The sequence below is a fragment of the Scomber japonicus genome, chromosome 16 (genome assembly GCF_027409825.1).
Source record: "Scomber japonicus isolate fScoJap1 chromosome 16, fScoJap1.pri, whole genome shotgun sequence".
In the NCBI taxonomy this organism is placed as follows: domain Eukaryota; kingdom Metazoa; phylum Chordata; class Actinopteri; order Scombriformes; family Scombridae; genus Scomber; species Scomber japonicus.
In genome coordinates, this window is record NC_070593.1 from 31,378,909 (window position 1) to 31,400,598 (window position 21,690).

The following is a 21,690-nucleotide window of genomic DNA, read 5'->3' on the forward strand; positions in this document are numbered from 1 at the left end:
AAAACATACAATTAACCCCCCCCCCCCCCCCCCCATAATAAAAACAAAGTACAGAAAAATAGAAAGACATAAATAAAATGCTAGAATAGAGCATTAAATATAAGATTGCAGCATAAAATAATAATTAGCTTTAAAATCATTAAAAGGACATAGAGTGCAAATGAAAGATTAAAATGTAAAGTGCTTTAAAAGAGTTCAATCATAAGCAGAGGGGAAGAGAAATGTTTTTAACCTGGATTTAAAAATGATTTCAGTCTGTTCTGTAAGCCAAAGTAAACTAAAATAACAGTCATAATTAAAAGTTTTTAATTTGTACATTTCATAAAATGAATAATAACATCATGACAATGACATTTGTAGAGAGAGAAAAAACTAATGTCACTTTTCATGACTGTCACTGAACCTCATTCACAAATATGTTGTTTTTTTCTAAATGTGTTCAGGTTCAAATAAAAGTACATCAGATTCATGAGCGGTTCTTTTTTATTACCACAATAGTATTAAGGTTTTTTTGAAAAACATATAAAACGAAACAGGGATGTTGGCAGGTTACAATATTTCCCATAATGCATTGTTGAGATTATGTTCATGTGTGCATATCCATACCTCCCTGCATACACACTGATTTATGTTCAGCCTATACAAAGAAGTACAGCTGTTTGCTTGAATACCCAGTGACTTTACATCATTGTTGTACAATAACATAAAGTACATAGCACTTTCACAATTCATATTCAATTCACAAGTTATATTGCAATATTGCATCCATGACATGATGTTAAACCACAGAACTGTTGTTCACTGTTCTTATTATGATGAATCCCATTGTCCAAATGAGCTGTCATATAGTAACAGAAACATGATGTATGGGATGCTATAATTCATTCAGTGAATGATGAAAAACAAGGTTTAATCTCAAATCTGAGGCAAAAAATATATTACCAAGCACAAAACAGAGATGCTGAACACTGCAGTTATCTGAGCTGGATCAGTGCATAGAGGCCAATATTAGAGAGACCGCTATCTCAGTTGTGCCATCAGCTGAGCATTGGGACATAGACCTGGTCTCTGTGTTCTGCATCAGGATCAGAAGATAAACTGGATTTTCAGAAGTAATATGATCCTATGGCACATCTGATGTAAAAGCTGTAACTGTTAAACCATGGAACATGTAAACAGCAGCATGTAAAACATAAAGGCAGGTGATTCTGTGAATAAGTGTTTGATTTCAAAATTGAAACACTGGCTTTTCCAGGATAGCCAGTGTTTCAGGATAATATAGGTGACATAATTGAAACCCGCCCAAAATAAAAAGTCACTACAATGGTTTGATTTTCATCATTTATTTAGCAGATGGTCTCCTGCTGAAGTTACAACCCTCTGACCCAGAACCTTTACCTCCATTTATGCACCCAGGTCCTGTTCTACTGCCCCACATCTGATCTCATACAGTCCTGGATAACCAAGAGAGAACGGCCCAAACACTTTCACAGATAGACTCTGACACACTTGAAGAAATGAATATAAATATTAATATCATTTTTGATCTGCTTTGATATTCATGAAGCTTGTATATTTTGAAAAATGTGGATATTTTGACTTGACTTTTGCAGAGCAGCAGTAAATAGAGACACATCATCCATCTTTATTTCCAGTCAATGGTTTTTACTCCCAGTGCCAGTGAGATGCAGCTGGCAGTCTCTCTACTAGCTCTGTCTCACTACTTTGGTTTTTTTACTCATTTTTGGACTTTCTTTGGGTTTTTGGGCATGATAAGTCTTCCTCTGCCCCCTCCACATCATACCAGCCTACACACAGCCTCTCTTCTTTTACTGGCTGTATTAGCCCCTACACACACACACACACACACACACACACACACACACACACACACACACACACACACACACACACACACACACACACACACACACACAGAATTTCTTATTTTTGGACCTTGACTGACTGTATTGTCCTAAATCTTAACCTGTTTTTTAATCTCTTAATTCTTTAACTAGTGTTAGTTTACAAGGTATTAAGGACCTTCATGTCGGACCTCTGACTCATTTCTGCTGCTCCTAAATTATGGAACGAGCTTCCTTTAAATATTAGACAAGCGTCCTCACTGTCTGTTTTTAAAACTCGTCTTAAAACCCATTTTTATTCCTTGGCTTTCAACCCAGCATGAGACTCTGCTCCTGTTTTACTGTTTTATGGTTTTATGGTTTGTTTATTTTAATTCGTTTTATTGTTTTTAATTTGTTTTAAAAACAATAAACAATTATCTTAGTATTTATTTCCTGTAATTGTTTTATGTTCCTGTGTTGTTTTTATGTATTTATGTACAGCACTTTGTTTCAGCTGTGGTTGTTTTAAAGTGCTTTATAAATAAAGTTGAGTTGAGTTGAGAATTTCTATCAGCTCAGAGTAGAGCACTGAAAACACCTCAACTACAAGCATTACTAAAATATAATATAACTTTACATAAGTGTCATATCTTGTTCTGATGAGAAGCAGTGAAAAATAAAGTACAATTTCTAAGTAATTATGTAGCTATACTTTATTTCCAAATTCTATTTTATTTTTGAATTTTATTTAAACTTAACTATGTTACATTTCAGAGGAAAATGTTGGATATTGGAACTTACTACAAAATGTGTGTAATAAAATATGATGCATACAGAATTAACTAGTCACCTGTATGTAAAGAGGTTCAATTTAGCAGTCTGAAGCAGATATAATGTATACTGCTTTCATATTAACCCTTACATATTGTTCAGTATGCTAGGGTTGAGAGCTGGAAAACACTTTATACACACACACTTATTCTTTTAGCCAGACTTTGACCGGATCCTTAAAAAAAAACAAAAAAAACCCCCAGCATTTAAACATGCTGTATTTATCATTATATTTATGAATGATGACTGTATGTGTAGAGAGATGAATTATGAGTCAGAATATGAACAGTATGTAAGGGTTAAAACATCTATTGATATATGTATGCATGTTCTTTTATTTTGATATCTGTGAGTTCATGTTGCTGTTATTCTGTACTGTGGAAGATCTTCATATTGTGTTCCTAAGAATCAAGTGTGTGGTTTACCTGCAGCTTCTGAATTAGCTTCTCAATGAAAAATGATTTTACAGGGAGACACACATGACGAGCAACATGGTAGTTTTAAAATTTAATCTTGTAACATAGTCCTCATGAGGGAAGATGTACAATACAAGTTTACTGTATTCTTAAGAGTCAAAGTGTTGGAAACATTGCTTGCTGGAATCTGGAGTGGAACTAACGGAGAGGTAGAAGAGTGAATTGTAAAACTTGTTCCTCCTTCTTGTCAGGTATTGGAACATGACGATGATGGTCCCAGGTTATCTCTGGAGACGAGGTGGGGGGGGGGGGGGGGGCTGGATCCAGTAGGTACTAGACTTAAAATGTCCACTTTACTCTTTCTTCTTGTAGTCCTCCAGGTGGGCCAGGATCCATCCTGATGGTCCCAGGATAGCCAGAGAGAACAGGGCCAATCCGATGCCGTTCACCTGGATAACACAGAGAGAGACAGAGCGGTCAGTCTGACACCTGACAGCCAATCAGCATCCACACAGTGACGTCAAATATATGCTTATATGAGGAGTCTGCTTCTTAAACAGCTGTTTGGTTTTAACACAGGTTTGTTAAAAAGCAGAGCTGTGCCTCCTCTTCCCACTCATACATCTACAGTTCATTTCTATCCAGTAAAATACACACATGCTTGATGACATCACAGTATGATCACATCACAGTATGATGACTAGTATGATCACATCACAGTATGATGACTAGTATGATGACATCACAGTATGATGACTGCTATGATGACATCACAGTATGATGACTGCTATGATGACATCACAGTATGATGACTGCTATGATGACATCACAGTATGATCACATCACAGTATGATGACTGCTATGATCACATCACAGTATGATGACTGCTATGATGACATCACAGTATGATGACTGCTATGATGACATCACAGTATGATGACTGCTATGATGACATCACAGTATGATGACTGCTATGATGACATCACAGTATGATGACATCACAGTATGATGACTGCTATGATGACATCACATCACAGTATGATGACTGCTATGATGACATCACAGTATGATGACATCACAGTATGATGACTGCTATGATGACATCACAGTATGATCACATCACAGTATGATGACTGCTATGATCACATCACAGCAGGCGGAAGATTTGACAAAGATGAAATGTGTCACAATACTATTTTAAAGTATTGTGATGCTGCAGAGATGATCTACAGACTGAAGAAAACATCTGACATCATCGTAATCATTTTAATATGTTTTTCAATGTGAATGAAAATGTTATGTAAAAATTATTCACATTCTAATATCACAACTGCAATGAGTCCAAATGATCTCAATTAGCCTTACTCTGCTCCTGTCCAATCAGTGCACATCTCCACCACACTTCTTAAATAATTTTAACTGTAAATAAAAGTGCAGAGTTTCCAGCCTGCGTCAGACGAAGCTGAGTTTACTGACTAATTATTAAAAACCAGGATGTGATGTGTGAACTATTGTCATGGTAACTCACTCAGCACTAATATCTCTGCACATTTTCTGCTGTGTGTTAAGTGGCAGATAAAAGGCTGCTGCTTGGAGAGAACATTAATTAAGCTGAATGGACAAGAAATGGACAATAAATGCAGCATGTTTCTAAAGTTAAAAAAAAAAAAAATCCTTTTAATAATTGTAATTATGATTTTTTCCATAATCGAGCAGCCGTAGTGAAACATGATTCTGTCATATCCTCCAGTCTGAACATAGAAGTTGATTTCTGACGTGAGCTCAAAAGGTCTACAGTCAGCTGACATGAAGTCACACATGCTGAGTGGAGCTACACTCAGGTAAAGAACATGTGGAGCTTTTCCACTATGACTTCCACTAGGGATAGTACCTGCTCTGCTGAGGTTCCCTCAACCCTAACCCCATACTAAATGTGACGACTGCTGGCTACTGATTGGTCAGAGAGTAGGGTTGCAAAATTCCGGGAATTTTCAAACTTGGAAACTTTCCATGGGAATTAACGGGAATAAACCGGAATTTACTAAACTGAAGGTATGTTCTTATTAGGGAACTTAAATATAGTTGTGTAAAATAATATTTTAGCATAATCCTGACTTAAACAACCAGATATCATGCAGTACAGTTGAATATCTATGCTATCACATGCTCACATAGCATACTGTTTACTGCAGGGCTACTGAGGCCACGCCCCCTACATGTACTGTGCATACTGAGGCCACGCCCCCTACACGTACTGTTTATTCCTCCATCACATGCACAGATGATTTCTAAAATCCTGGACCACACTTTTGAGCCCAGAACACACAACTTGAAGCCAGACTTTTGAGCCTGTGGTTTTGATGACATTATATGGTAATATATATTTAGGGATATTTTTATGTGTAAGTGTTATATTTAGCCTTAAGGTGGAAAAAATAAAACTGGTCAAAACCAAATAAACCACAATTTATACAGCAAATATCACTTTAACAGACAGGAGTGGAACTTTGATGTTACTAGTTATATCATTTGCACCTAAGTAAATAACAATAACTAATAGTTTTAAAAACATCTTGTATATTTTGGATTTTATGAGTTGTATCTCCACCAGGATACATTAGACACATCCCCATCAGGGATGTGTAGCTTCACAGATACATTGTTGTATGTTCACAGTTGTGTGTGAAACCATTAAGAATAATAACATTTAGTTGTTTTTTTTTATATAATTTTATAATTTAATATAACTTCAACAGCTCAGGGACATCAAGCAACATTGTGCACCTTTTTTCATCATCAATATGATGAATATATATATATATATATACACACATACATACATAGAGTCAGCAGTCATGTGACCTGCTGTGAGTACAGAACTACTGTGAAGCAGGTTATGAAACTTACACTGTCATGTAAGATACTGCTGCCATAGCAACACATATGAAACTGATTGATTTAAATGTCCACAAATGTGATCAGGAACCTCAGATACATCTTGTTTCCTGCAGCAGATAACACTAAGTCATTGTCTTGAACTATATTCAGTTTGAACATGCTCTGTACTGCAGCATAGAATACTTAGTATGATTCATTCATGAAGTGCTGTTCAGAATTTAACCAAATGAAAATGGATTAACTGACAATGTATTTATTTATTGTTATACCACAAGAGGGCGTCATTGACCTGTGTGACTAATGTGGAGGAGTGGGACACATGATGAGGCAGGATGAAGAGGACAGAACAGTTTAGTGTGAGGATACATTCAACAGTACACAACTATGTTGTGTGACCAGAAGTGCCTGTTAGACCAGGGTGACCACAAGTCCTTAAACATTTGGGACTAGAGCTGAAAATGATTATTCGAGATCTCACAGTCAGCAGTAGGAGATAAAGAGGAGCAGGTTGACCTCAGGTCTCTACACTGAAAGCCTGAGTTAGGAGGAGCAGGGGAATCTAGTGCACTTCATTTGTACGGTAGCCTAATGATGCAAAAATTAAAATCAGTCACACTAAAAGTAAATAAATTCATGCATTTGTTTCAGCTGACACTGAAGTTTAATGCACTACATGCTATAATATGATGGCAGCTAACAATCCCACTCCTGCTAACTGACATGTTCCATGCTTAGCTCACACTCTACATTTGGCCATTACTGATAAATAGCTAGCTTTATGTACAAGGTCATTTCTACAGCCTGAAGCTGGTGGTGCACTGCAGACAGACTATCTACAAACTATCACAGCTGATACATTCCAACAAAACCAGATCAACCTCCGACCAAAAGATGTCTCATTCAAAAATGTGGAAATTGAGGTATGATCCGCTTTGTTACATTGGCGGCTGTGGTTCAGGAGGTAGAGCAGTCGTCCACCAATTGAAATATCGGCAGTCTGATTCCCAGCTCCTCCAGTCCACATGTCCATGTGTCCTTGGGCAAGATACTTAACCCCAAATTGCTCTCGGTGGCTGTGCCTATGGTGTATGTGTGAGTGAATGTTAGCTCTGTACTGATTGGCACCCTGTGCGGTAGCTCCTGTCATCAGTGTATTAATGTGACATGTAGTGTATTGGTGCTTTGAGTGGTCATAAAGACTAGAAGAGCTATATAAGTACAGTCTATTTACATTGCTTTGTTTGGCACCACTATCTGTTGAATAAGAACAAGAGTTTTGAGAGAGCCTTGTTGCATTAAGGAATGATTTATGATTAAATTAGACCTAGATCTGAGAAAATACGTTTTGTGTCTTATCAAGAACTAATGATTAACCAATTATTGATTTTTATATCAGCCATTATGTACTCAGTTGACTTCTATTGGAAAAGGCTCAGTGTGTACTGTACCATAACCTTGTTTAAACACTCGTCCTACTGCAGTGAGGAGGACATAGAAGAACATGACTAAGGTCACATCCTAACAGTGTTAACGCGCCTGTGTGGAAAAGTGTTTTAAAAAGACATGTGTTATTTGATCGTTGAACATACAGAACAAGAAGCGGTAAGATATACGGCTAGCTACAGTTAGCTTCGGCCCACCGTGGTTAAGTCATATGTGCTTTACAACTACAATGAAAATATAACTTTACAGCAACTGTACAAAATGTACACAGACATAAGTTGAACACACTTATGTAACTAAATAAGTTAGATTGTATAACTCCGCATGAGTTTAACAGGCGCAGGTTTGACCTCGTCAGCCAAGGACGGCTCAGCTGCTAGCTAGCCAGTCACTTAGCATGAACGTGATCGCGAGCTGGACTTACAGCAGGTCCGACGGGATCTTTAGCAGGACCAGTGGTGACATGAGCCCGCTGGATGACGCTTTGTCCCCGCAGGACAGGGGCAGCGCGGCTAGCGACGGTCCTCAGAAGCCCCGGCATGTTGGTGTGTAGTAGAGAAGATGAAGTCTGCTTTCTGAAGCTCTCACTCTGCTATGGACAGGAAACGGAAGTGCGGCTTCAGTGCAGAGGCGCACAGTGCCACCTGCTGGCGTGGTGGTGACGTACACAACTCCTGAGGCAATCGTGAAAATTACACGAGACCAAAATTGTGCTCGTGTAGTTTGTGGTTCTGGTTTCTACAAGTTGGTCCCTGATATAAATTAACTTAAACATTTTTTTAACATGTCAGTAACGTCATTCCTTGTTTGTGTGAACACACTTGGCTTATAAAGTTTATTCTGATCCTAATTGGAAAAAAAAACAAAACTCTTGCAAATAGGATACAAGACGTTGTCACTTCTAGTTGCAGTTTTAAATGAACAATTGAGATGTGTATTTTGCCTTCTCAACACAAGATGTCCCATGTGTACACCACATTTGCGCACACAATACACAATCTGTAACGGGTGGAGGTGGTAGGACCCAGTTGCAGCACACACCACCAGTGAGCATTATTTTATAGTCCACAAGGTAAGTGAACACGTATAGACCGAATGTGTAGGGTAACAAGCAGGGCTCAGGGTCACCAAAGACAGAGTTGGCAGCAGGTAAGATAATGGCAGTAGCACTCACAGACATGAGGTTGACCAAGCTGGAAGTTCTGGGCTCTCCTGACAGGATTGAAGCCGGAGGACACCACACAACCACAGACAGATAGGAACAGGTGATGCTCGAGGTCAGGAACAGAAGACTGGTGTGTTTACAGGGGAAGACACAAGGAGAGGAGGTCCAAAGCAAACAGGGTCAAAACCAGGGAAACAGTCCATGAATGAATGCTGGAAGGTCTGGCATGAAGCAAATGCAAATGACGATCTGGCAAGGAGTGAGTGGACAACGGGAGTATATATACTGGCTTGATTACAGATGGGGTGCAGCTGAGAGTTAACTGATGAGGTGGGTATGGCTGATTAGCAGGAGTAGAGCAGGGGTGTGGTGAATGGAAAGTTACCAGCAGCAGGAGAAGAGCAGGACTGTGACACAATCATCACAACTGGCTCCACACTAATTGTGACATCACAAATAAATACACATTTTAAACTTGATATCCAGTGAAATAAGTAAGTATTCAAGATTAAGTATGCTTACGTATGTGTATGTGTATGTGTATGTGTATGTGTGTGTGTGTGTGTGTGTGTGTGTGTGTGTGTGTGTGTGGTGGGGGGCTTTATGACACATCTGATAATGTGTCATAAAGAACTTATTTCTGCTGGCTTTTCAAGATTTTGACAGGGCACTATCTACTCAACTACTACTCATTGGTTAATTCTGTGTGTGGGTTAGGGTCAGGGTTAGGGTTAGGTATGATTCAATTAGTACTAGTAGCAGCAGTAGTAGTGGGAGTAGTAGTAGTTGTTGTCAGAAAAAGTTAACATACTTTAGTACTTTAGAGAAGCCATCTTTAAGACAGGGCCTCTAGATTAATAGGTAACAATGCAGTCACCTGAAAGCACGTTGCCTTATAGTTAATATTAATCAATTAACCAAACTAATCCCACACAGTGAACTTGGTGCCTTTGTGGACCCTGATGGTCTGGAGCTGTGGAGCAGGTGCCCTCTGGGCCTACTGGTAATCCAGATTTAATTGTACCTACAGTATTTGCCCTCTGTGAGGTGAATTGTCCACAGTGTGAGTTAGTTCAGGCTCAACTTTTGTAATGTCAAAGCTTATTGACCAGACCCCAGTTTGCAAGCAATTCCACGTGAGTGATAATCCTCTCTTGTGTAGACCTGCTGCCCATATTACACACACAGACGGCCTCCTGCTAACTGGCAACAGGGGAACAGTGGTATGTAATAATCCTCTTCACCCCATCCCTGCACATGTACCTCCCCACTTCTCCACAACAATACCTTACACATTTTAGGTTGAAGCAGCATTTTGCAATACTGATTCACTTGATCTCTTTTGTACATATTTTTCATAGTGCTCCATCCTGCAGCATCTGTGTCATTTTACCCTCCAACTTAGTCCATGTGAAGGCTGTTTACTTCACTCAGGTGGAATTCTTCTTGTCTTTTTGAACACCTCAGAAGATGGGGATTGACTCTGGAGTTAATGTTTCAGATGATGTTTCACCTTACGCGGGTGAAAGTGCCTTTACCCAACTGGAGCACAACATAGTGGCTGGATATCTAATCACTGCAGGTAACGCAGATGACAGTTTGAAATGGATTGATTACAGTGTTGTGTTGGTTACATGTGATTTCTGGACTTTAGGTTCTTCTCTACACTGTTACTCAGAGAATAACAGTATTTCTAAAGAGCTGGCATTGAGGCATTTTTAAAGCTGCTTTGATCAATATTTGTATATTAACAATGGATTAAGTAGCTGTAATGTAGTGTAGATGGGGTAACTCGTAGTGAAGACCCCATAAAGAATTATCATCCGATTCTGCAGTTCCCCTCAGCTCTACAGAGCAGTCTCTTTTAAATCATTGCTTTGGTTTTACAACCCAACAGCAGACAGACAAAGCTAGTGACGCACTGGTGAACACAGAGGAGCATGGAGAAGATAAAAAAGACAGATGTTTCCCTCAGGAGCTGGTGAAGACCAAACCAGAGCTAAAAGCAGATTTGCTATTAGTATTATTATCATTATTATGGTAATTTGGGGCAAACCAACCCTTAAACATGGATTTTATACAGTAATTTGCAAGCATGAGATGATGTTGATGATGATGATGATGATGATGATGATGATGATGATGATGACTACAGGATGACAAATACTATCAACATGAAGGAGAAGGAAGGAGAAAAAAATATGTCTCTTTGTAATACCTACTAGGGATGACCTGGTATCACATTTTCTCGCTATGATTATTATAAGTTGACATGTAAATACACAATAGTATCAAGATAATCAAAAATGATTGCTTAAATCTTGCCTTCACTGCTGAATTATAGTTAAATGATTGGATTTCAGCCTGTGAACAGCAGTCTGTATGTTACAGCTTTGTTGGACTCTGTGTAAGACTTAACATCAAAAACCGTTTAAACACAGTGAACAAAAGCAGGCTGTTTAAAGGTTAAGAGAGTTGACTGGAAAATACTCTAAATGCTGCTCAGTTTCTCTAGATCCTACATTACACACTTTTTCATATTTTGACAACGTATGAATTTTCCTGATGAAATTGATCGATTGACTTCTGGGGTGCAACAACTTTGTACAGTAGGTCATGACAGACAGACAGGAGCCTGGTTCTCTATGTTGTGGTTATTCTGCCTCTGTTTGACCAGTTCAAAGATCCTTCTTTATGACTATAGACAATGAAACTAATAATTTCATGCTGTGAACTGAAAAAGGTGACCATCACAGTATGTATGGTGGTGTACAGTACAGTACAGTATACCAGCATATCCTTAATATCTTCTGTTTAAAGTTAAGCATCATGGATTTTATATTCACTTCAAAAATATTCTGACATTTAGCTTATTTGGTTCCAAAAAATGTGATCATATTACAGTGGGTATAGGTGTATTATCTGTACTGCATATGTGCAGTATATTAATGTATGTTGTTTTTAGATTATGTTTTGAATAAATGGCGAAAGCAAAATGGGTTTATTATTATCCTGTGAAAAGCTATTCTGATAGCATTATGTAACTTATCCCAGTCTTGGCACGTTTTCCAATGTTGGAATGTTAATAGGATTGGCTTACATGAAGGCATGTTAAATATAAAGATCTGGTTATCCACAGTTAGACCAAATATCTCTATAATGGCTTTCTGGAAGCCTAGTTTTCATTTCTGACTTGTATTTGTATTTAAACTTGGTTTGTTCATCTGAGTGAGTCTAAAGGGCAACACACACACTGACCCTGCTGAACAACTACATGTATAGAGCAGGGGTCTAACTCATTTTAGTTCAAGGGCCACATACAGCTCAGTTTGATCTCAAGTAGGCCGGACCAGTATAATCCACCTCATAATAATCTATAAATAATATTTATAATGTAACTTGACTGTAATAAACCATCTATTTATAAAACAGGTCAACAGTCAGAGACACCACTTTCAACAATATTATGTCTCAGTCTTATTCAGATTATTTTGGACAGAGGATTCTTATTGATGATCAATATGTGAATGTTAAATATGAATATAACTGAAATATGTATCAATTGCTTTTTCAGAGGAAAAAAATTAATTCTGGTCAGAGTTGAAAAAAAAAACTTAGTTTTCTGCAAATTTCATATTTTGCAGTGTGCCGGGTTGAACCACATGTTTGACACACTTGGTATAGAGGCTCGGATGTGCCAAACCTAAGAAATTGCTGCTTTTCTGAAGACTTAATGAGCAGTCTCAGACAAGCTAAAAAAATGTAACAACTTATACTGCATTCCATTTACCTTGGAAGTCTGAACTCAGAGCTGGGAATGACATCACACCTGAGTTTGAAGTGTTCCAGTTTAGAGTCAGAAAAGCAGTTTTAACTAGGTTAGCTATTGATAACAATACTAGTTGATAAAAATGTTGTTGTTTTTTGTTCATACAAATACTGCAGCAACATGTCCACAGATAGAAGTTGAACAGTGCTGTGTGTAGCACTGATTCAATAAGACACAAATAAAACAAAAGTGCTAATAAACAGGAAGTTACCACAACTTTCACCCTGTTGATGCACAGGGCTGCCATCTTTGATTTTGAGGTGGGGGCTCATGGGGTATGTCTGTCTCTCTGAGTCAGAGATCAGGTGGTGTTCTAGTTGAAACTTCTGACTAGGCACTTGGAATTGTGTTGAGGTGATGCTATCAGTAGCTATGTGTTGTCATTGAGTTTTAAAATGGTTCCCAAATATTTTCATGTTCCCTGTATTCACAGAAATAGTCGGTAGGTATAGGAAGGTATTTCTTTTCTGCTGTAGACCTGCCAGATGAAAATCTGTCCATCTTGTTCTGTAGTCCTTGTTCTACATCCTGTCACTTTACAGCTAACCTGAACCTGGACTGGCTTGTTACCATCACAGCACTCTTGTTCTTTCTAAGATTAATACAATTATTCAACCTTTTTCAAAACATTTGACTTGCCATAGCAGGAAGTGCACAGATGTAGTATGACATACGATTCAGCCTTTAATGGGAAGGCAAAAATGATTGTCATTATAGTAACATCCACATGACTTGGATCCTCACAGTTGGCCCACACCCCCGTCAGTTTCTGCTTCTGTACATGAATGATTCTGAACATAAAGAAGCACCAGGAAATGTAACACTGTCAGTTGAGACTTGTAGCAAATGTATACTGTATATAGTACATCATGGTCCTGTTTATTGATCTCAACAATTACTCTCAAAATCACCATCAAGAAAAATATAATTTTGAGACTTGCTGTGGGAAAGGTGATTAACTTTACATTTAAATCCAATACAGTCATTCTTTGGAGCTATCAGAGAATGTGCAGTTTACCACTGAGTCACTGTGGCTTTAGTTTCTGATAGGTATATGATTGTTTAAACTGTGCATTTTGCTTTTCCTTTCTATAGGTGTCATCAGTTTAATGAGCAACATTGTGGTTCTGCTGATGTTTGTGAAGTTTAAGGAGCTCCGCACTGCCACCAACTTCATCATAATCAACCTGGCCTTCACTGACATCGGGGTGGCTGGTATCGGTTATCCCATGTCAGCTGCTTCGGACATCCATGGCAGCTGGAAATTTGGCTACACTGGTTGTCAGGTGGGTGGAATGTGAGCACCTTCCTATGTACATTTCATTCATAGAACTACCTACATCTACATTGAAAACACATGTAAAAGGAACCAAATTTAATGCCAAGTTTGGCCTTTTTTGAACCACGCCAAATCTTTTTGAAAAATCAGCAGAATTCAACAATGTCTTTCCTCTGAACTTTGCTTTGCACAATGCATAGCTGACATTTGTTATTGTGTTCTATGGAAGCCTAAAAATTGAATATCGGGGCATTTTTAATATTCTATTAACTGATAATGAAAGAAAAACATGAAGATGTACTCCTTAATAATAATATTAATAATGATTAATAATACAGAGAAAAAGCAAAATAGTTAGCTTTGATAAAAGAACAGGCTATCAAGATGATAGATGATAAAATAGAGATAAAATATAGTTTTAGGATGTGAAATACAGTCAGTACAACTAAAAGAAGGCCTTTCTGTTAAAGCATGTTTTAAGAAGTGATTTAAAAGAAGAAATTCTGCTTAACTGAGATACTCAGTTCCATAGCTGGTTAGAAGACGGGTAGAAGGAACAACTAGAAGACTCTTGCTTGAGGATCAGGCAGCACTGAGGCACATACTCCTTATTCTTTTTACTTCAAATACCATACAGTAAAAAGCAGTTGACAGAACATACACTACTAAAAAAGGTCTGTATTATTTGAAATGCCTTCATCATTTAGTAAAATCAGTAAAATCCAAATAGTAAGGTTGTTTTAATCTGAAACTGCACAGTGCTACAAGGTGAGAAGTGTGAACTTGTTGGGTGTCATATAAACCTATGACATGGTGATTGACCCCCACGTCTTTGCTCACCAGTAGTGAAATGGTTGCTGCTGCTATGCTATGCTAATTATTCACAAGACCCACTTAATGGTCAGCAGCCTTTTATCGTCATCATGTTCACTAAAACCTACAAAAAATGTTAACCTAACTAACTAACGTGACAAACCTGAGCTGCTCATGAGACTAAACGTGTGAGCGGTCGGCCTCACGTTCACACTCAGCTGCTATAGTGCAGTCGTCCGCGTGTTTGGAAACTCTTGGCCGATTATGAGTTTTTTCCTCAGTTCTTGTTATTACACAGTAATACTGGGCCATGTGACACTAATCTAGAGTCAGACCCAAAGCATATGCATACATATACTCTCCACTTTGTGCAGTCAGTGACATTGTTCATGCAGTATGGCATCTTAAAGGAGACATATTATGGTTTTTGTGATTTATATATATATATATATATATATATATATATATATATATATATATATATATATATGTATGTATATATATATATATGTATGTATATATATATATATATATATATATTTCAAAACATCGTTCGGGCAAGCTCACTAACATCCATTCTGTAGCCTTTTTTGCTAACGTTTTTCCATGTGTGTGTGTTGTTCATGCTGTCCACTCATAGTTCAGATCTGATTTGGAGGTCAAACATGTCCAGATGTATTTGAGAATTTCATATTTCAAGTAAAGATCAAGAAGAAAGTGAAATCTGAGCACTTTAATTACATAACCTTCAGAGCTGGCCAGGGTCAGCTTCCTAAAGCTAACCAATCACAAGAGAGTGGGCTCATTAGGAGGGGTTCTATAAACAGCCTGTTCCAGAAGCTGAACTGAGAGGCTGCATTTAGGGTCAGTAAAAAATAAATAAGTTCTAACTGCATCATGCAAAGAGCACCAGAATATAAACATACACCTGCAAATGTGTATTTTGTGTCTTCCGTAAGTTTGTCTTTAAGGGAAGTTTGTCATTATCTTTTTATTCACACTGATCTTGAAGAACTTGAACTTGAAGAAATATTTGAACTTTTCTGGATATTTAAGACCATTTACTCTATACACAAACATTGACTATGTATTGCCATGTACGTAGTGGCCTGCTTGCATGGTCGTCTGCATACGTCCCTTTTCCACTGTAGGAGTTGATTTTCAAATATTGAGTTGTGAGATGCATCATCTTGTCTTCAATGATAGCCTCCCACAACAAAGACATGGGAAGTATCATGTGTCCTTGTCTGTGTTTCCACTGCTGTCAGTCATGATTTGGGATGAATTCCTGGAACTAAACTATTACTAACTACTATTGATACAGTTGACAGATATAGAATAATTAGAGAAGACATGGAAAAAGAAATAATGTATCTCTCACAAATGGACTCAAAATTGGAGATGTTTTCCATCACAAAATGCAAAATTTGCATATGACAGAAAGAATCTTAGGTTTGTAAAAAGTAAGGAGGGCAATGAGGTTTGGTTTGATTTATCCACTGGGGGGCAGAATTGAGTGATTTGTGATCTAGAGAACCACACAGTCAATATGCCAATGTCTTGGCATCAGCTACCCAATAGTTATCTTAAATATGGGAAGACCCAGACCTCCATTTAGAGTGGGACGTTTTATTTAATCTATGTTTTATATCCCCAAGTGAATAAAATATTATTGTCTCTAACTTCTTAAAAAAAGTCAGCTGAGATAAATATAAATATCAAATATTTAAAGATGTATAAAAATGTTCGCCAGTATGTCTTCATGACTTTTTTTTTTTTGTCAATCACCGATAGGGGCAAAGTCCTCCAGTATTATATGCTGTGTTTTAATTCATCCAGAACAGAGAGCGAGAGAGGGAGAGGGAGGGAGGGAGGGAGGGAGGGGGAGAGAGAGAGAGCGAGAGAGCGAGAGCGAGAGAGAGAGAGAGAGAGAGAGAGAGAGAGAGAGAACCCAGGGAAACAACCTGGATGTGTTGTAAACAAAAGTGGTAGAGAGTTAGTGCACATCTGTCAAGCCTTAAGCCTGTACATACTTTTCATGGCAGGATAAAAGGAGACTCTTTAGGGAGGTCCACATGTTGTCCATCTCTCAGTAGTAGTGTAGTTGATTACGCAGTTGATTTTCTATTCATGTATAAACATATATGTGAAAACATTTCTTACATTTCTGTCTGTCTCTGTCCCAAAGCCACTGACCGAATTCACCTATAAACAGTGCTTGATTGATTGATTGATTGATTGATTTAAAAGACAACAATTGTCAATCCCACTACCTCCTTTTAAATGACATATACAGTAACTACTTGGCATAAATATCAGTCTGTTAACCTGTACCTACTGTTCAGGGTCAAATTTGACCCATTCTTCCATTTAGGAGCTGTAAAAAATAAAAATAAAAAGCATCATTTTGTGCAGCTGATAACCATTTTATATATGCAAATGTACAAGTTTGACCTGTGTTTATTAAAAAAATTCAAAAATCAACATTGTTATATTAATCATATTCTATTAAATGTTCTCCTGGACCATAAGATAGTGATTGATGTCTTTTTCCCCCATAAGATTAATCAAACATATATTAATGGCATATTTATGAATGTGAATTGGTGTAGGGGCTGATTGAGTCAGAATATGAACAGTATGTAAGGGTTAAATACAATGTTCAGACTACATCTTAGTAACCCTTCACAACGTTTTTAAAAGATCAGGTTATTGATTGTTAGATTTCTGCAGTGGAAAAAGCACTGTATATAATCCATGCTCTAGTTCATCAAAGTCAACATTGTATCTGCAGTGATAGTTGCCATATTCATATTACCATGGTGGTGTAATCAAGTGTAAACTCTTCTTACACTATGATGTCGATGGAATACAAAACGCCCAGGTTTTGAACATTTCAACACACAGTAATGTACCACAAGTTGTATACTGTAAGTCTGAATATCTGCTGCTTTAGAAAATGATTCACAGTAATGTTAAATGTATTTTATTAGGCTACCTCCTGCAAAAGCATTGGACTGGTCCTTTAATTAAGCTTGAAGTTTTGACGTTTGTGCTTTTGTCTCCAGATATATGCAGCTCTCAACATCTTCTTTGGCATGGCCAGTATCGGCCTGCTGACTGTGGTGGCCATTGACCGCTACCTCACCATATGCAGACCAGACATAGGTATCTACTTACTGCTCCTCTGATATTCTATCTGCTCTTAGTTCTGCTTTTATCTCCTTGGTGGCAAGTCTAAATTATGGTGAACAGATACAATATAATATCAAAAAGTAACACCTTCATGTTTCCTCTAACACAACCCTCAGGACATGTTCATTCCAGCTCCACTTGGCTGTGAAAATAGTACAATTATGAATACAGTATATTGTTCATCCAACCGGTCTGGATGTTATGTGTTAGAACAACTAGAAGACTAATGGTAACATGATAAAAGTCTATGTAACAGCAGTATTGATCTATGTATCTATTGACTGATTTTCACTGTTCATGTACTTTCAATTATCTCTACAGGACAGAAAATGACAGTGCGATCATACAACCTTCTTATTCTGGCAGCATGGCTTAATGCTGTGTTCTGGTCCTCCATGCCGATAGTAGGCTGGGCTGGATATGCTCCTGACCCCACCGGAGCTACATGCACCATCAACTGGAGGCAGAATGATGCGTGAGTTATGTAATGGATCTATCTATCTATCTATCTATCTATCTATCTATCTATCTATCTATCTATCTATCTATCTATCTATCTATCTATCTATCTATGCTGATGATGTAATAAAATGTTGTATATTGTGAACCCCTGGGTAATGTTTCTGTAAACCATCTAGTTGAACAAGCTTGACTTAAAACTGTCTGGTCATGTACTAAGGATTACATTAGTTAGAAACACCTACTGTTAAAGACAAAATTATGTATGATGTATTTTCTGGCTCTATCTGTCTGGCTAATTTTCTTCTCTCCAGCTCTGTTATAGAGATTCAGTGGACTCACAAAAACACATTAATCTCACAAAATGATCGGAATGAAATGATTGAATTGCTTCAAAAGTATGCTTCTGTGTCCCAACAACAGTAAATACAGGAATTAGCTGCCATATATTTAGCAGCCATTATGGCTATCTGTATAGAGATCTGTACCTGGGACAGCTTGCCAGCCAATCAAACAACCCTACATTTTCAACCATGTGTGCCAATTTGTAACATGTGAGGATGAAGATAGATGATGCAGAAGTAGTAACTAAGTAGATAAGTTCTATAAAATGGTTCATGTCTGCAAGTTTCCAAGTATTGTTCCTATTATTATTCTTATTCTTAATGGTTAAAAATGATATGATCCTGTACCACTGGACGATAGTTATGTGTTGAAGTTGGAGCTGAATGTTTAGTTCAGCTGGCCTCGCTCTTTTTATTTAGTTGGTTTTGTGGAGGTGAGACAGGAATTTACCTCATTTTTTGCCAGTGTTGATAAATGCTGTAAATCTATGTGTAGTAGTTAGATAGCTGGGATAACTCTCATCTGTGGGCACTTGAAGATTTCCTAAATCTGGCAACAGTAAAAAGTCTTTCCTCACAGTCCCGTTGCCTATCTATGCTTTTTTTCTTCTTCCAGTTGTCTTATCCCCTTATTCCTTACTCTGGCCCAAATACAGTAAATACAGTTGTCAAAGTGAAATAACTCCTCATAGTCCACAGAATCATCCATCATACTAGTTTCCTTAAAGTCTAACTGTCTAACTGTCTAGCCTTATAAAAGTTAACCGGTTAGCTGGCAAACTGCTCCCAATGCAGATTTCTGTACAGTTATATATAGATCTCTATACAGTTAGCCATAATGGCTAATGCGTCAGGTGTTTTCTTTCGTTCTGACTGAAAAATGGTAAAAGATTTTCTGTTTATATGGACAGCTGTCAGACTCTCAGCAGCTTGCCTCAACAATGATTCAATGATCATTTTGTATGATAAACATCTTTTTGTTACTCACTGAAATCTCTCTAACAGATTTGAAAAGAAAAGAGTTAGCATGGCACACAGACACACAATGACCACATTTATGGGAAACAAAAAAAGGCTGAAATAAACCAAAATTCTCTTCCAATAGCAAGTAATATTCATGTTAGTATAACTACAGTTACTACTACTACTTTCTACTGATACCACAGCTGGAATAATTAGGATTCACAGCATTGTTGTAGAAAATTGATTTTTACTTAATATGAGTATTGTTCTGGTTTAGAGCAACTGCCAAATATACATATAAATACTAATCTTAATATTTGTGCTAATACTATAATACCTGTTGGCCAGCCATATCAGAAGACACTGGCCAGTATATTGTAAACTTTAATTAACTTTGCTTTCCATCCACAGATCCTTCATTTCTTACACAATGGCAGTGATTGCTGTAAACTTTGTGTTGCCCCTGACGGTCATGTTTTACTGCTATTACAACGTGTCAGCCACTGCGAGGAGATATAAAGCCAGCAACTGCCTGGACAGCATCAACGTGGACTGGTCGGACCAGATGGATGTAACTAAGGTGACAACTGAGCCAAACAGAACCATTTTCAGGCTGTCACTGGTGATTAGGCAAAACTTTCCAACTGCTTGATTGGATGTGGAAAACATGAACAAGTTAGTTCTGTGACTGCATTTATCCATCCATTTATTAGTGTTTTCTCTCTTTCTCTCAAGCTTGTGCTGTATTGTTGGCCTTTTAAGTGAGACAGTGAGACATTATATGTGATATTTAGTAAGACCATAGGCTCTCAACCTGTTTTTGATTACCAGACCTCTGCTGATGAGGTGAACTTTCACCATGAGGAAAAACTGTTGGCATCCCTAGCTGAGAGAAAGAAAAAGTTACTAAAGGGCACATGTATAATGACAGAAAATAAACCTGGTGTGGGTTGACCAGAAAAAAACAAAGCAGAGAGATGACTAAACCTTCCCCTATGGTTTCTAACAGTTCAGACATACCCTTAATGTGTATTTGTTTAAATCACCTTCAGCTCTGAGGCTGTGTCATTTCTTTGGGCGGTTGTCCTCCAATTGGAAGATTGGTGGTTCGATTCCCGGCTCCTCCAGTCCACATGTCGATGTGTACTTGGGCAAGACACTTAACCCCAAATTGCTCCCGTTGCTGTGCCAATGGTGTGTGGATGTGTATGAATGGTTGGCACCCTGCGTGGTACCCCTGCCATCAGTGTATGGATGTGTGTGAATGGGTGAATGAGTCGTAATGTAAAGCGCTTTGAGTGGTTGTAAAGTCTAGAAAGGTGCTATATAAGTACAGTCCATTCCATTCCATTAAAGGACATATTCTGCTGTATGTCAGATAAGGAATTGGTCTTGTATCATATGAATGCTGTGTTATTGTGTTTGGGGCCGGCAGATGTCCATAGTGATGATCATCATGTTCCTGGTTGCCTGGTCTCCGTACTCCATGGTGTGTCTCTGGGCATCGTTCGGTGACCCCAAGACGATCCCTGCCCCCATGGCTATCATCGCTCCGCTCTTTGCCAAGTCCTCCACTTTTTACAACCCCTGCATTTATGTCATTGCCAACAAAAAGTCAGTTTACTTTTCTCTTTTGTCTATCTGGCTCTGTTATTGTAATGTTTTAATGCTGTGCTGCACTTTGCTGCGAGCAGTTCAGTGACCCGATTGATCTTTTGCTGCAGGTTCAGAAGGGCCATCATAGGGATGATTCGATGTCAAACAAGGCAGCGGATCACCATCAATACCCAGGTTCCCATGACAACGTCTCAACAACCTCTGACCAACTGAAATGAAACAGCTTCAGCACCACACAATGTCAGTTTTTCTTTCTATTGTAGCTTAGTTTCTTGATTAAACTAATGCACTGTGGTGTTTACTGTGTAAATTCCACTTGCTGTAGCCGTTCTTTGTGCCCCAGTTACGTCAATGACAAAGTGACCATGAAAAACGTGTGTGTGGTCTGCACGCTAAAAACTGCTCTACAGAGTCATCCTGATCCTGGGGGAGGCCAGGCATGGATACTAAGGAAAGAAGATTCTTTTCTCTTTACTCAAAGTATATACTCAAAGTAATACTACAGTGTAAAAAACTTCCATTACAAGTAAAAATCCTGCATTCAAAATGTTTTACTTATCATGATCTGTTCTAATTAACAATATATTTTGC

General features: G+C 38.0%; 2 protein-coding genes across 2 annotated transcripts; one reads left to right on the forward strand and one right to left on the reverse strand.

The window, feature by feature from the left end:
• Nucleotides 1-3,172: 3,172 nt before the first annotated feature.
• LOC128375486 (cytochrome c oxidase subunit 8B, mitochondrial) lies at nucleotides 3,173-8,030 on the reverse strand. The gene is made up of 2 exons (XM_053335849.1): nucleotides 7,860-8,030; nucleotides 3,173-3,543 (listed from the first exon to the last, which is right to left on the reverse strand). Exons 1-2 carry the CDS (start codon nucleotides 7,974-7,976, stop codon nucleotides 3,448-3,450), a joined length of 213 nt encoding a protein of 70 aa, XP_053191824.1. The 5' UTR covers nucleotides 7,977-8,030; the 3' UTR covers nucleotides 3,173-3,447.
• A 2,040-nt stretch (nucleotides 8,031-10,070) lies between these two features.
• rrh (retinal pigment epithelium-derived rhodopsin homolog) lies at nucleotides 10,071-21,312 on the forward strand. Its single transcript, XM_053335226.1, has 7 exons — nucleotides 10,071-10,182; nucleotides 13,525-13,715; nucleotides 17,590-17,689; nucleotides 18,038-18,191; nucleotides 19,894-20,062; nucleotides 20,918-21,096; nucleotides 21,207-21,312. The coding sequence occupies exons 1-7, from the start codon at nucleotides 10,071-10,073 to the stop codon at nucleotides 21,310-21,312; spliced, it is 1,011 nt and encodes a 336-aa protein (XP_053191201.1).
• Nucleotides 21,313-21,690: the final 378 nt, after the last annotated feature.